This window comes from Athene cunicularia (assembly GCF_003259725.1).
Source record: "Athene cunicularia isolate RWA chromosome 6 unlocalized genomic scaffold, athCun1 chr6_part1, whole genome shotgun sequence".
NCBI lineage: Eukaryota > Metazoa > Chordata > Aves > Strigiformes > Strigidae > Athene > Athene cunicularia.
In genome coordinates this window covers 2,954,769-2,972,247 of record NW_020799105.1, presented here as the reverse complement: position 1 = coordinate 2,972,247, position 17,479 = coordinate 2,954,769, and the positions used below count along the sequence as shown (strand labels likewise).

The 17,479-nt window shown below is 35.1% G+C and overlaps 1 protein-coding gene across 2 annotated transcripts in view; it reads left to right on the top strand.

Annotated features, from left to right (window-relative positions):
• The window catches only part of ADK (adenosine kinase), a 285,109-nt gene that overhangs the window by 62,024 nt on the left and 205,606 nt on the right, over positions 1–17,479 (top strand). For both annotated transcript variants that reach the window (XM_026851592.1, XM_026851591.1), the window contains exon 4: positions 9,558–9,636. In XM_026851592.1, the coding sequence (XP_026707393.1) occupies positions 9,558–9,636 (79 nt within the window). The remainder of the gene's footprint in view (positions 1–9,557; positions 9,637–17,479) is intronic.

Below are 17,479 nucleotides of genomic sequence, written 5' to 3'. Positions count from 1 at the left end.
TTTTGTCACCTTTGGTACTGCCAGTGCCACTTACAATCTATATGTTTACCTTGTTTTGTTTACACATCTTACTCTTGTAGAGCATATTACAAGTCTGAAGAGGCCTTTCTGTTTTGTTGGCAAGAGCATATTTCCTTTACAGCTAATAATTTTTACTCTATTGATTATTTAGCTGTTTGGATTTGCTTTTTTCCAGTTATCAATGGAATATTGAGATAAAAGAGAGCATTTTATCTTACCTCATTCAGATAAATATTTTTGCATTATTAGCACCTGTTCACCCTTCAACTTATACCACTTTAACCCATCTTCTCAGTTTGCTGTGGTCACTGTTCAAAATGCTTTAAACCTGAATGGTTAAAAGAATCTGATATTACCAGTGTGTGCTGCTCCTATATAATCTGCAGGTTTTAGACTGGTTTAGTCAAGATTAGTATTTCACATTTTAGAAATCTGGCATATCTCTACATTGCTGACAGTAGAGTTGTGGTCAAAACACTTGAGAAACCTATGAATAAGCCAGTGTAAGTATCAGAATCAATTTAACTGTAGTAGCATGGAAAGTTGCATGGTAAAACTTACCTCTGTTTTTGCAGAAAGAATTAACTTCTCCTAAACATCAGGCTGCTGTGGCTAGACTGCTTCCAAATCCTGATATCATGTGTTTATGGCCAGTTTGCGTACACTACACTGACTCTATAGGTTATCCTCTAATGGTCCCCCTGGTAGGCAATTCATGCGTCTTCTCAGATAGCAGTGTATTCTTATGTATCCAGTCCTTAGATGTCATCCCACCAGTGTAAGTTCTGCTGCTTGTAGGAGCACCAGATTTTTGTCTTTTCCAGAACTGAAAGCAATGTAGTTGTACGTTATTCCTTCTGAACAGTTCTGGTTCCTTCTTTCTTGTATATTTTTTTTCCCCTTAGTGTCCAAAGATGTTGATATTAAGCAGTTGATTCCTTCTGTAGTTTACAGTGCCAGCTAATGAAAATAAAGCTGTGGACACATGATTACGTACTTACCAAAAAGTTAAAAAAGGAAATATATTTGGGAGTATGCATGCGTGCTTGTGGTAATAAATACTGCCTGTGTTTTTGAGCTACAGAATTTCTGTTATTACCCACTATCAGTAGTTGACTATCTTAAAGGATGTTCAAGACACAGCTGTATTGAGAAACAGGGAGATTAAAGCGAACTAAAAGAGAAATCTTACTTGATATTTAATGTTGGTTATGATCAAAGCAGGGTTTTCTGCACTCAGTATTTGTTCAGAAGGAAAATTATTATAGCTCACTGAATGTTAATAGTAGCTTGGAATGGAAGTGTACTGTTGTCTTGGTCTACCTAAATATTCTGATCTATTTTTAATGTTTTCTTGGTTTAAATTTACTGACTGCTTACTGATGTAAAAATTTGAAATAGCACAATGTGTGAAGAAAAATAAATGTTTTAGCAGTGTAGTTGAATTGACATGAACCATTTGTATTATGATAAAGAACAAAAAATGTATTTAGGTTGTGGTTAACAAGTGTCACCATTGTTTTGGACTTTGTGTTAATAGAGAATGTTATTTGGATAAAATGCTTATTAATCTGAGTGTATGGAAACAGTTTATAAATTGGTTTTGGAACAGCTCTGCAAAACTTTCTAATATTTTATCGACTCTGAATTGGAACCCAAACTTTGCAACTTGGTTAACTTATTTTCTATTGTTTTACTATTTTGACGTATTTATAGATAAAAGTACAAATTGTAAAGTTACTGTAGTAAAATATTTCTGTCTGCAGGTGTGAGTGTGCATATGGGGCTTTTTTGTCAGCTCTTTACAGGCAGTTTAATAGGGTTTGTACTGCAGCTTTAGATAATCTAAATTGTATCAGAGTTAAGGTCTAAGATCTCTTGATGACTGAATACTTTTAATATTAAAATATTCTTAGCAAATATTCTGTTAAGTTAAACAAATTTTCACTTTGATGTGAGCTGGCATAAGTTGATGCTTGTGAAACAGCAGTTTCAATTAGCATTCACTAAAGGTTTATTGACAGTTAACACCTGGTCTCTACTGTGCCAAATGGGAAGCATCTATTGCAGTCTCATATGATTGTTGCATAATTAGGATTATGATCTCTAATTTGCTTTTAATTTTGTAAATCTAGTCTTATTTTCAAAACCTGTCAGTGTTACTTGTGTTCCTGCATTTTTATTGTAGGACAAAACTATTGATATTAAAAGGATTAAGAAGTATACTACTTTATAAATATGATAAACAACTTGCCCTTTCATTGGTTAGTTAGCAAGGAAATTTGGACACGACAAATTTACTTGTAGGTCTCAGAATGCATGTATTCTTCACATGCTACTTACAAGAAGCAAACAGAAAATGACACTTTTTTGGGGAAGTGGTATTCTTGTATGCAAGCTGCCAAATGAATACTGGGAACATCGGGAGCAAGTGTAAATGTTTTCATAATACTGCTGAGAAATAACAAAGGAAATAACCTTGTTCCTTAATGCTCCAGAACATACTTTGGCACATCCAGGGATGAAGGCGGCAAATGCTACGTGCTTTTCCCTGCCTGCAATGTCTTTCGATCCTTATTGGCTATGCATAAGGGCAGGGAGCTATTTCTGGCTATGAAGTTTTACAACAAATACTATGGTGCAAATCCCTAGATGTATCTGCAAAATTTTTGAGTCTGGGCTAATCTTTTGGAAGATCTTCCAAAAAGACAGTAGGAGGAATGCATAATCTTGTAGTGAATTACTGAACTGATGGAAATTCTCTTACAGTATTTCTGATTGTCCTCAGATGAAACTTTTTAAAATGTTTTGATGAGAAATTTAATAGCGAGAGCGAAGTTTTAGTCTCTGTGACCTATATGTAGTAATCATATAATACACATATTTTAAGGTTTGTGAAGATACTCTATGTATATATAATGTGAGTATGTATTTGTAGCATTTACTGACAGTTAGAAATATAATCTTTTTAATATTCTAGTGGTATAGTTTTCCTTTTCATTTTCCTACAACACTTCAGAATATCAACAGAAACACTTGCCTTGTGATGGCTGATGCTTCTGAGTATAATCATGTACATTTTTGAGATAATGGAGAGGAGGAAGATATCCAGATAATCTGGAAAAAGGGCAGCTTTTCAAGAACACTTGAATAAATTTGCCTGACTCCTTACTGAGAAAAGAAAAAAAAATTACTTTGAGAAATGTCTTTAAATCATGATCCTTAAGAGCTGATGTTTTAACCTTACATTTGAATGACTGTTACTTTTTCCATCTTGTTTCAATATGCTTAAATGCAAACACATGTGGAAAATGTTCTTTTGGCTTTTATCAAACTGACATTTAAGTGCATTTTTTTCAACCTCACTAACATTTGTGGTAAAATATTTCAAAGCTATGAATCTTGCAATTTGCCTATGCATTTTTTTTTCTTCTTTCATATATTAACATTTGGTACTCATAATCCTAACCTGGTTGGAATTACTGGCTTTTTTCATTTGCTATTTGTTTGGATGAGGTGATTAGAAAAATACTTTATATGAAATTCTAGTTTGCAACAGTAAATACTTCCATAAGAGTCACTATTTTCTGAATTTCAGTAAATAAAGGAGAAAAATATGATAATCTGCTATATTCAGTTGTAGCAATCATATTCCTAACACTTTTAGCTTTCTGTTGTGTTATGTCCATGGTGCTAACCTGGCTCCAATACTTCCTTTTTAGCATGTTTCATTCTTCCCCTCTATTCCCCTACCCATTCCCAAGCTCTTTAATTCTGTGCCAAGCTAATAAGGAGAAGAACTAGCTCTGGGTTAAATCAGTCATTGCCAAGCAGCTGTTACAAAGTTTTCTCATGTACCTTTGTGATTCTACCTCATTTCTAAAAGGCAGTATTTTTGCTCTTTCAGATCCAATTTTAAGTAAGATCAACCAATTATATCTGCATCTCAATCTTAATTGGTCATATGTCAAAGACTAAGGATTAAACAGTTCATATATGTAACTATCCTTTCTGATGTTTGCACTTTGAACACTGAGTTGTACAATTTAGAGAAATTAAGTACACTCTTAAAAGATAAAAATATGAATTACTTTCTACCTACAGTATTTGTCCTAAACTATTCTCCCTTTTACTTCTGTTTAAAAATAATACCTTGTGGTTTACCTTTAATGTTTGAATCCTGAGACTAGACCTTTTTCTTAAATCTGAGTTAGATTTTGCTTAGGAGCAAATTATGAGGGTTTCAGCTTGCCTGCTAACACTGACCAGGGAAAGTTGTCTTTCTACAACATGTGCCCCATCTGCCTAGCGGTGTGGCTGCCGGCATCATTCTGGCATTGGCCCAGGCTGTGATGAAACTGAGAATGTGACAGATGACAGGCTTGTCCAGATGTATGCATAACTACTTCTGCCATGCCCTGCAAAACAATCAGGATGCACATTTGGCGTTATTTAGTTGTTTGTGTAGATTTATTCCAGAAGCGTTTTCTGAAAAAATAGGAATAAGATTTGGTACTTTTTTGTAGTTTTACTGAGCTTTTAGTAGTATTATAACAGGTTGTATATGATGCTCTCTCACGTATGTTTTTCTTTAATTTATGAAATGATTTCATGGACATTCTGACACAGTTACTTAATTTGAAAATTTAAGTAGTTTTTTTGAAAATGCAATTAAAAGGATCAGACATTTAACTGTGTATTTGTCTGGTTCTCCTCACAGCTGAACACTTAAGCTATTGCCATGTCTTAATATAACTACTTCTTGCAACTAAATAAATATCTGGGTAAGGTGTTAATCACCATTAATTATGATTTTTAATGAAAATCTTAGTTAAAATTCATTCAATAGCTTGAAAACGTACCAAATCCTACTACCTTCTTTAGAGGTATCAACAAAGGCAGCTTCCCCAGCCCCAACTGACCTCTAAAGAAAAAGAAGTTACAGACTTATGTGCAACTTGCAACCTTTTATTGATTAAGAGGTTTCCATCTTAGAGTTTTTGAAGGGGTTTTGTAACACCAAACAAAAATGTACAATCCACTGAAATATTTTTTTATTATTATTATTATATAGAACAACCAGATTTTTGTCTTATAGTCAGTCTGTCATTATCTGGCAGACAAAAGCAAAAAGGGCAAAAAGCTGGTTTTGGCAGCTGATTCTTTTAAAGTGTAGCTCCCTGCTGATATATGCTATTGAGTACTTCTTAGGCAATAAGCAGATATATCTAAAGATATCCAAGGCAACACACCCTGCTGAAAAACAAGAGATTACTTTTCTCTCATTCTTGCAGGTAAGTAGCTTCTGAGATATGCATCAGAAGTGGTTTTTATCCTGATGCTCTCTCTATATAAGACAGTTAAATGTTGGTAATCTATGGCCTTTTTACTCTTCAAAAAGAGTTTCTTTGTAGTCTAATATTTGTCCAGAAATTTAACAGCATTTCTTGAATAGCTTTAATTTTCTTTACTGTAGTTCCATTGCTTTATCTTGTCTGCTTTCAGTTGTAGGGAATGCTTTATGTGCTTGTTTTTGTTGTCAGTTTGGTTTTGAAACCATGGTGAGCCAAACATAACTGTATTTGCTGCTGTAGAGCATAGAACAAGAAGATAGTCTTCAAAAAGATTCAGATTTTGTGTATAAAGCAAGTTGCAAGATGGGCATTGATCCAGGAGAGGGTTGCCAGTCATTAGGCTGGAGAATAGCCTTGGGAAATCACACAGCCTTGCTGATGACTTTTCTAAGACATTATGGTGAAAGATATTTTGAAGGAAGATTTAAAGTAGATTTGCTAATATTCATAGAGAATTCCAGTAACTGGAGGTTGGATGATATCATGGGTTAGCAAGAGAAAGGGTATTTTTGTTGACTGCTTTGTGCCCAGAGGCTGTTGTAAATCTGAATGTCTGGAATGAAGGATGGTATGTTCAGTGCCATAATGCTTTGCAGGGCCTTGAGAATATAGACAAGTAGCTTCTGCTTGAAATGCCTGAGAAGGAGCTGGAAGAGGTGTGTTGTGAGAGGTGAGCTGATCAGAGAGATAGCTGACACAGATGATCTTTGCAGCTGTCTGAAGAGATTAGATATTAAGATGAGTGCATTTATCTGTATAGTACAGGAAATCGTGCTTGTTAAGAGGTGCTGTGAGAAGGAATAGTGTAAGGTTTAAACATAGTTTGGTAAGAGGACACAGAGAAGATGGATAGTGATGCTCAGGTTATGAATGGTTTGAGTGACAGAGTGGTGGAATTGTCAGCAATGGTACTTACTGGGGGGAAATTCTAACAGCCGTCTCCAGTTTGAGGTAATGGTATAGCATATGTAAGAGGAGTCTGTGCTTTTCAAAAATCAGCCTCCACCTCCTGTAATGTAAGGAAGTGTATTTTTTTTTTAAAAAAGCATAAAAATATTGTTCTCATTCTTGTTTGTATTCTTTTATAAAATAGCTTCTTCCATTACCACCTTATACTTTTTTTAATAGCCATTAATTCTGTCAAAAATGAAGCCCACCTTTCAGTATCAAGTTCAATTTTTAAAAAGGGGAGGAAAAAAAAACAACTGACAGAAGTGCTCTTACCTTTAGTGTAATTGAGCAAATTATGAACATATCCTCTTTGGTCAGTGCTAGAGTTGATCAGCAGTATCACAGCTGAAAACATGCTCCTGCAAATGCAAATTTGTTTCTGTTAAAATATGCTGTAATGTGGCAAACAAATTCATGGTACCAAAAATAGGGGCCCCTCTATGGTGCTGATTGTGGGATTTATTATTCTGTTATTTAAGGTAATGGTAAGTTGCTAGGTCAGGAGAAGGGTCACAGTTCTCAGATATAGCACAGCCTTGAGAAAGACCAACAGTTTCAGAAGCTGAAACAATAATATTATTCAGTCTTGCTCATAAGGTTCTAATTTTCTTGAATTATCCCAAGTGTGATAACAGCTTAGTCCTGAAGCACACACAGAAGCTCTGTTTAGCATTCCCAGGCCTCAGAGCAGTTTGTACAGTTGAACTTCCTTCCTTAATATGGAGAGTTTTATAAAAGCAAATACCATGTTTCTGAGGCATGCTGGAATGACAGTTTTCTCTTTGCAGGTCATACATACAGCAGTGACAAAGTCAGTGTTCCCATGCTGCTTGTGCCATCTACTGAAATTTTGGAAAATGTCCATCTAATTGTTTATCAAGATAAAAAGCTATTGGCATTCTTAATGTTGAGTCATTCTTGACATGACTTGGTTATCATGGTCTTGTGGATTAAAATAACACCATTTATTTTGTCATTTTGATGTGTCATGGAGGTTGACCAGCAAAAATTACTTTTCTTGCAATTGTACAAAGTCTTGTTCTATTTTGTATAACTGATACTTGGAGATGTTTGCTATCTTAATTAGAAGAAAAGGAGTTAGGTCTGTTAATGCTCAATCTGAAGTAGTGAAAGATAGTCGCCATTGTTTGTTTTACTCTATTAGGTAATTTTAAATACCTTATTCAGATTATTTCTTAGATTACGTAGCTGTCACCTTGAATTCTTCATAATGCAGACAGTATTTTAAGGCTGTTTCCATTTTTTTCCCCAAACGCAGATACCAAATATTTTATTCAAACTACAAGATAAGCATGTAAATGGATACTCAGCTAGATTTAGAGATGCTAACATAGATGATCAACTACAGTTTACTAAATTTATAAGATTTAACATGCCATTAAATAATACAGACCTAGAAATATTAGATGTCTTCAGGTAAAGGAATTAAAATATCAATTGGCATGCTTGTAGATATCCAAGAATACCAAAAATTCCATGTGTTTTGGGCAGTACACACTCAAATTGATTGAAAAAGTAAGATGTCAATTAAAGAAAAAAATATTGCCAAAAAACTTAATTGTTCATGATGGTTTGTATGTCTTTGCTTGAGAAGCAATTGTTAGATCTGTTGGGTTTTGTTATTTTTTCCCACTCTCAGCTACTTGCTATCATTTGAGGTTTCAATTGCTTGACATAGAATTGGTGGATAATTAGTAGTGTGGATAACTGTGAAAAGCATATGTGGTAATTTAATTCTTGGTTCTTTCTAATTGTCTGCCCATTGGTAGTTTGCTAGGGTGAGCAGCTCGTTATTCAAACATTTTAAATGGAAAGTACTGTAGAAATAAAAATGCTCTTATAAGTAACATGGTATTGAAAATCAAAACCTTTTAAACAAACAAGTCATTATTTGACAAATCTATCTCCAAAGCCATTGTTCACATACTATAAGGAGATGGGGGTTGTGAGGGGGAGAGGAAGAGTAGGGTTGGCAGATAGTGTTCATTGTTTATTGTGTCTGAAGATGTGTCACTGCTTTAAAAGATTCTACTAACTGGGCAAGCCTCATTTGGTAAAGATAAACATCTAAAGTTAATCGACCTTATGGGCACATCTATGCTATTAATTAGGGTTGACCTTGAGGTCATTTTGAACCTCAAACATACAAAGAAATTTTACAGTAAACATTTTAACTTGCCTCCAGGAGTACTTCCTTCTGAGTTTAATGTCTTCTGGGGTTGTTAATCCTGCTGTTTAATCCACTGATTTTGAAGTGTGCTTAGAACTTAAAGGCACGACGCAGTATTTATGCACAGTCTCCCTGCGGTCTCCACAGCTCACTCATTCTAGTTCGCTTTTCTGTGACACTTCCATTTTCTGTAGCCGGTGACTAGAGAGAAGGCTGGTTTTTAAGCTGTGGTGTACTGTCATCAGAGATGCAAAATATATCTTAGACAAGGAACAGTGTTCTTTAGAACTCTCTCAGGGTCTTAACCCTGAAGTTTGATATGAACTGTGAGGGTAGATATTTTCATTAAAAGTTTAAATATTTGTTTTGACATTCAAACCTAATAATATACTACTGAATGTTACCAGACAGTGCTGTTTTCATAGTAGTATGACTTGAAGGATTTGAAAGCTCATCTGGAGACACTTGGCTTTTCTGTTATCAGATTTTCTCACATACTAATAGATTTGTTCATAAAAGTTCTTCACCTGTCAAAATGTGAATAAAACTTTAAACTTAGCACCATTTTAATGTGAAAACTTAAAACTTAGCACCATTGTTTGGGTCAATTTATTTTTAAATAGAGACCAGATATCCGGAGTCTTTTCACCTAATTTTACATTCTGTTTTTAGCTTTAATGAGGTGAAATAAGTATCTGAATGTCTTCATTTACATAATTTTTCTTCAGGCATATATTTTATCAATATAACAGTTCATTACAATCAAGCTTATGGTTCAGATAATGATTTGTTTCAGTTATTTACTTGTAACTGTTAGGTGAAAGATACAAATTGTTGTCACACTTTGCTTTGTAATCTGGACAAGATCTAAATAGATGTTCCTAGGCTTGCACCATATGTAGCAACTAATGTATCTGAATTTCTTGATTTTTAAATAACACGATGTCATCGCCTTATAATCTTCATGTCGTCTTTTGGGAAAAAAAAATGTTCAGTTTAACTTTTCTCAACCTTCTATTTTTCTTTTTTTTTTTTAACAGATTTGAAGAACTTGTGAAAAAGTTCAAAGTAGAGTATCATGCTGGTGGTTCTACTCAAAATTCCGTTAAAGTGGCCCAGGTTTGTTCTTCCTTGAAAAAGAATTATTGATAACTTGAAGTGTTGAGTTTGAACCAATTTGATGCTTTCTATTGTCTGTGTTTGTCATGAGCACTACCAAGTGCTTGTGATTCTGTTGCTCATGATATGCTTGTATTTTTTGACATGATTTATTTTGAGGTTGTGCTCTTCATTCCTTTCATACACTTTCTGTTAAAGTTATAGTTGCAACTACTATGTACCTAGGAGTGGAAGAGAGAGTTTTAAGGAAGATTGAACCAAGCTTTTGTCAGAGGTGTATGGTGGAAGGATAAGAATCCAGGACAAGATCCCTAGCTGCAGTTAGGAATCTTCCAATGATGAGAAAAAAGTCACAATGAGAATTCAACACAGAAGTTGTTGAATTCTGTTCTTGGAGATTTTCATAACTTACCACAATGAGTCCTTGGGCAACCAGATCTAAATTTGAGGCTGCCGTGCTTTGAGTGGTTGGTTGGACTAGAGACCTGCAGAGGTCCCTCCTAGCCTGCATCATTCTGTGATTCTAACAACATTTATCCTGTTAGAACTTGAAAGGTTTTTTTACACAAGGATAATGATTCTGGCTATGGGTATTATGAATAACAGTAATGATGAATTGGATTTCAGGTATATTAATTTTTCTTTACCTAAAACATGCCTTTTGTCACAGTACTCTTAAGCATATATACCTCTGTGTGTGTATTGTTGGATTGCGATTAAATGTACAAATCCTGTAAATAAAAATATACAAACTGTATTTATATAGTTACTGCTAATTTTCCTGGCTTATTAACTTCCAGAATTCCTATTTAATTAAAACTTACTGCCCCATAGCATTAAATACACGTTTGGAAGAAATTAAGTTATAATTTAACTAAGGTTGTCCCCACCAATAAAAAGGAAAAATTTGTTATAGTAATAATCTCTGCTCCTTTGTACAAAATAGTTGCTGCTTCTTTACTAAAGTTTTCATTTTCTGAAACCCCAAATGTCTTGAAAATATTTGTGATAAATATATTTCACAACAGAGAGAAATCTAAGTTACATGTGTGTTACTGTATATAGCTTGTAGTTCTGAAGTGGTTAAATTTTTTAAATACAGACAGTTTTCAGAGCTTTTTTGTTTGTTTCTTTATTTTTTTACTATGTGGTCAAGCCAATTTTTTGCTTCTGATACTTTAAAAAAACCCCTATTCTTCAGGAGGGCTGAAGTTACTGAATTAATTCTCTGTTAGTATGGCTGTTGCTTAACCAGTGGGAATGGTGTAGAGATGGTGTCTCCTCCATGACCACTGATTAGAGGTCAGCTTTTTGGAGGGAGTTCTGCAGCTGTTTATTAGTTCAGAGGCCTGAAACTCTGCTTGCTTTCCTACATCAAGATTGAGGAGATTTAGAATCAAATACATGTGGCAGACTCTAAACTTTGAAGTGTTCAAGAGCCAAAGATTTCCATCTCTTCTTGAAGTGACCTGTGGCATCAGCTAATTTATTAGTAAACTATGTCTCGTGCTTAACTGTCTCTTCAGTCCAGGTATTGTTCAATAACCATACTATGAAGTATACGGAACCTATATAGTCAATGAAATAGGTGAAATTTCAATCAATGAAATGTAGAGTTTTCTATGTCAATACTCCTTTCTTATACTGAGCGGGTTTTGTCAGTGAACTTTTACTTTACCTTGGCTCAGAGCTGGGAGCCGCATTCAACTCCAGTTGCCATCTGGAATTGTATTTGTCTCCAGAAGGGTTGTCATCTCCTAGTTTTTGTTTCAAATAAGATGAAACTTCAAACAGTTGTGCATGAATAACATAACATTACTAAGAGGCTTTAAAAAGAAGGATGGGAGGGTGAGAGAGAGAGATAAAAGAGAATTCTGGAAATTTGAAAGAAGCTGTTATTCTGTAAGCTTTTAGCAGAAGTAAAAGATATGAGGATAGGAAGATAGTTTAAACCAAAAATTAAACTAGATATTCTGGAAGAATTTTTGTAGCAGTATTCATTGGCATATTGGAGAGAATGAGTATGAAAATTATCTTAGATCTGAATAACTTAAACTTATATTTATTTGTTGAAAGTAACAGGATAAAGAAAAGACTGATTCAAGAAGCCTGACTGGTGGTTGAGAAGGACCAATAAATAAATTCAGATCTGAGGTAGACACACTCTTAAGCAAAAGTGGATTCTCTGGAAGACATATGGTGAAGAAATCCTGAGAGTACAACTCCTATTAATTTCTCAACCTGTGTTACTTTATGGGAAAAGCTTGAAAAAGTATGCTAAAAGCTGAGAGATATAAACAAAAAAGTTTGTTTCAGCTGTTTAGAAGTTGATGAGAAATAATGGCATGTTAAAGAAAACCATCCTTGTAAGGCTGCCTGCAGTGGAATACCTGTCTGAGTTGAATGGTTGGAAATTAACAAATAGCCTCTGAAGTCTGGCAGTTGCTTTTTAAAAGTTAATTTCTGAGTGGCAAGAGTATTAAGGAGTGTGGTAGGAAAATTGGAGAGCAATTAATAATGGAATAGAAAAAAGGGAAGAATTTAAGAAGCAACTCAAATAATTACATTGAGTTAGTTGTTTCAAATAGTCTAGTGCTTTAAAGGTCAGAAAAACACTGTGTTGAAACAAATACACCAAAAGGCAAAATGGGTGGGGAAATTTATGGTATATAATGTGTTTAAAAAGGAAAAATGGTGTATGGTGATCATCACTTCTGTTACACAAGCTCATATATTTTGGATATATGATAGTGGGATCTGCTCAAGAAAGACTATGTCTCTGTTCTTGAAAAAAGCCTGAATTTAAGTTAACAGATAATTATGTCTTGGAAATACTAATTCATGTTAGCAGAGGTATAGTGACAGACAGAGTGATTGAAGAAAGTAGAGACAGAAAAGCATGTGAGGGAAAAGACAAAACTGAGAGGATAGGAAATAAGTAATCTGGAAAGTGAGAAACAGGATCAAAATCTCAGTATTGCTCTGATTCTGTGTCATTGTCCTGTCCTTGTTTCTTCCTTACCAATGTGCTTTTCCTCGTCCACTCTGGTCTTTCTTGGGTGCAAATTTATTCACCTGTTAAAGAAAAGATGGCTAACCAGAACAGACCGAGTACTTCTAAGGCCTTAAGGAAAAGTCATATTGAAATAAATATCTTTTAAGACTTTGGTACTGAGTGGAAAACCAGAGACAGACTGTAAAGAATGGGGAGAGGGGAAAGGAATAATGATAAAGGGCTTTCCTGAAGTGCAGTACAATGCAGAAAACAATTGGAATCCAGATTAATGGTAGAAATGCAGGTGATGCACTTCTAGAGGTGCAAACTCACTAATAGACACAGTGATTTGGGATTTTTTTTCCAAAACCCACCAGTAAGGGAGTGTTAATAACTTTGTTGGTCCAGGCTTTAATCAGGCTTATTCACTGAAAATTACTTTGGAAAATGAGGACTATAGATGATAAGCTGAATTGCAGTTGTTTAGTTTCTGGGATAGAAACTAAAGTTGAGCTTACCTGTTTCCTTTAGTCACCTTGGCATTAGAATTATCCTTTTATACTAACTTCCAGTTTTGCTCTGTGTTTAAAGTTGAAGTTATGATGCACGCTTAAGAACAAGGAGAGTGGGGGTATTATCAAATTGAAACTGCAGTGTGCTGCTCTGACCTTTACTTGTCTCATTAAATTTTGGCTTTATATCTCATATGATATGTGACATCTTGCTTTAATCTGAGCTCTTGCAATCCCTCCAAATGATTGGATCCATTATATTAAATCTATAAAATATGCATACATGTAACTGCATGCAGTTCATAAATAATGTATTGTTTTAGAGTTCTGCCAACAATCTAAATTCAGATTTGTGAAGACCGTATTTTACTACTACTCAACTTCCTTCTGTAATTTTAATTAAGACTGTGCCTGTCTAACAACAGACATTGATCTGGAAGGAAAAATAAATCTGAATCTTTTAATAGGGGTTATGACTTGAAAGTATCTAAAACAGATAGCGTACATGTGCAGAGAGGACAAGCGTTGCTGTCCAGGCCATATTTGCATGATTTTTATCAATGTTTATTTTGACTTTTGAGTGCTGAGGTTAGAACTGCAAGAAGTAGTCTTTGAAGTTTTATCTTTCTAACTCAAGTGCTAGATTTCAGGTCTGAGTTGATGGAATTTTATAACTTGGATTTTAAACAAAACAACTTTGGCAACAAACAACACACTTTTGTTCTTGTTTTTCTGGAAGTACATATGAAGGATGCCACATTCTTCATCCTCAGAATGGGTCCTCTTGGTTTATGCTCAATTTCTTAATATCTTATTTTCATTCCAACAATTCTGCTATTACTGTGGATCTAATTTAGCAGTTTGAGCACACTATATTCTATCATTTATTCATCCTCAGAATTGTGAAAGTCTCGTTACACAAGTTTTATTACTAGTGATGTCATGTGAACTTGGAAGAACATAGCTGGACACATTACAAGTTGTATTTGTGGGAATAGCAGATAAAATGAAAGTGTAAGTTAGAATTCTTGGGAAGCTTTCTATATAGGTACTTCACAATAATGTTTTATAATACACACCTCCAAATCGTAATGTGTCTCTGTTTTTCTCCGCACTACCTCTTGCTATCTAATTGTAAGCTTTTGGGTTTTTGTGGTTGTGCAGCATTTTTCCAAAAAGCCTACATACTGCTCTTAGATACTTTAAAGAAGCTTGGTTTTAAATGAGAGGATGCATTTATTTACTCTTAATGTGTTGATTTGAGTGACTTTTAAATGAGGGATAACACTAAGAGAGAATGATATGATGATAAATTTTATTGTACACTTGAGTCCCACTGTCTTCTGTACATAAGGGAAGTATGACACTTTCCCAGTATCAGCCTATATTTCAAGGGTTTGTAACTTGATCCCAGTTTTTATTTTTCAATGATGATGAACGTGATCTGTTAATCTAAAGTGATTGTGCTTTTTTTTAGCATTCTAATAAACTGCCAAGTTTGAGAATTTAATTTTGAAAAATGAACAGATTCATGCTTTTTTATAAAAAATGATGTGTGCGAAAGGCTTAGTTGTGTTTTAAATTTTTACTATTTGTTTTGTGAGTAATTAGCCAAACGTTGGATTTATATTGCACATATGTGTCTACTGGGTGATGTCATGTTTAATCCAAAAATAGTCTGTAAAATTAAAAATCCATCTATGAAAAATACTTGCAGGCAGAACTGTAGTTTTTAAAGAATAGAAGCTGTAATCTTGTGCACATACAACTAATTTCACTGCAACTGGTTCCATGCTTTTAAAATTAAGTTTGTATGTATTTGGTAAGTAGTACCCTTGGCTAAACTCGACTTATTGTATGTAATCTACAAAGTCCATCACACATTAGCTCTTCAGTATTCAGTTACTTAGTGATTTCCTCCTTACTTTCCTATCATTCTATATAAATTAATATATAACTAATGAATTAATGTTTTCCTCACGTGTGAACATTTCTGGATTACTTCTACACAATTGATTAGACTGAAGCATAGCAAGAAGAAAGGTTTGTCTTGGGAGCAGGCCTTCAAATCAGGGAGGTCACCCCAAGCATACTCTCATTTTTTTTATGTTGATGCCACTTTGCAGGACCTGTCATTTTTTTATGGAATCCATTATGCTATCAACTAGAAATGTTCTCTGTTCTGCTTATTGTGTGCTTAAATTCACTTATGCCAAAAAGAGTTTTCTCCAAAAGCTGTTTCTAGAATAGTGCTTCCAGAAAATGCAAACAATTCCTCTAAACAACTTTTTCCTCCTACTTTGTGCAGTAGAGAATATCGAGCTCTGTATCTTACTAGTAACCAAAAGGAAATAGGTTTTGTTTTTTTTCCAAGAGAGGTAGGCTCTGTTCTTTCTGAACCATTTGGATCAGAATCTCAAGTTCCTCGGTTAGTTTTGGTCTTATTTGGCCTTCATTACATCACCCTACTCAGATGGGGCTTGGTGGCCCCAGCAAACATGTGTTTCCAATATTTTCAATAGTTCAAGCCAGCTTTCAAGAAAAAGTATGAAAAAGCTCTCAACCATTTTCTGTTTGGTATGGTTTAATAAACTTAGGGGTATAGCCTCATCATCTCTGCCAGAAAACAATCCTGAGGCATGTGTTTCCTTCTATACCAGGTCTTGCATGTTTCTGCTGTGCTGCACTGGTGTAGCTTTCCACCAGCATGGTCTCCTGTCAGTGACAACACTGGCACCCAGTGCTGTCCTGCAAGTGCCCGTGCTTGCTTCTCAAGCCTATTCAATGTAAAAGAAGATAAAACAGAGAAAGACTTAGGACTTAAAGCTAATTTTCTTATTTATACCTTGCTAAAGTTTCTTTGATACTAGCTGGTAAACAGAATCTCTTATTAAACATCTATCCCTACTGCTGTGACTGGTCCTAATGAGTGAGACCTGTATTTGGTGAAGAAATAACAAAACATGCCTCAGTGCTGACAAAGATAGTAATTTAAGTTTGTCTCTCTAGAAATGCAGCAATGGCTCTTCCCACTGTTGCAAAGACCATGTCTGACTGATAGTGTCATAGTGGACATTATCACATACCAGTGACATCAATTTCCTAAATTATTTATTCTCTCAAGCACACTCTTATCATCCATGTGTGTTTCCAAATTAGCCAATGTCAAACACCATGGTGATGTATCTGTGCTTCTGACAGAGCAGCCAGCCTTTCCTCTTCAGAATTATAACACACAGCTTGGAAAACTGGTGTAATGCCTGTGCTGATTGGTACAGATATCTGAGAAATTCTGTAATATCTGAAGAGCTGCCTAGATTTTTTTGGAAAGCCTTACAGAAGATTGCTAGACCTTTCACTCCACTGTACCTAAGATCAATTTCAAAGCCTTATTCAGAGCTACTTGGAACAGTTCAAAAAAGCAACAAAACCACTTTATCGTTATGGTAAACTCTGCAAAATTCTAAGCAAATTTCCCCCCGGTTACAAAGCTGCATACTTCTCAAACTTTTTTGTGCTTGTGAAGGAAGCCCATACGTTGTTTCTGTGGTTATGTGTCAGATGTTGAAAGTTGATTCAGCAGTGTGCTGGAGGACCTGACTTTTCAAGGTTACTGATAGTGAGGCTTTTTCTGCACACTGGTACTGGTGGCATATCAGGAATAACTCTGTACAACTCTGTGTATTCATAGCCCTGGGAATATAGTTTCAACGAATATCAGTATGGTCAGAAAATGAAGCTCCAAAGAGGCTGTGGCATTTTATCAGATTCTGCAATGCCAGGTCCCTAAATTTGTCCCTTTGAAAAGGAGTCGGTTTCAGTGACACCACTGTCAGTTACAGCAGACTTTGTTATGAGACAGATGGTAACTGTTAAGCATTGCAAGACAAATGTCCTTATGTGCATCATTTTGGCATGGAATCGAGTGGCTGGCTGCTGGTCACATGGACTTGCATGTTGGATGCACCAGAAGCTTATCTACTTATTTCTTCAGGTCTTGTCCCTGCCAGCAACATTAATAGGATTGTGGGAAGAATGTCTTTGAAATATGTCACATCAAAATCACTTTAGAAAAACAGCAGAAAGAGTTGTACAATTATGTTCCCCCTAAATCCATTCAGATAGAACCTTGAAACTCCCTCCTCAGTGTGAGTGAGCTTCAGAGTGCTTATGCAGCCTCTATTCTTCTATCCAAAATTGTTAATTTATTTAAATGATTAAAGACTGTTCTCATATTCCAGACTAATCAAACATCAGTCACCCACATGGAATCAGAAGGCACTTTCTAAATGGTAGCAGTTGGCTCTTCCTGGGAGTGCAGTTCAGCTGCCTGCTG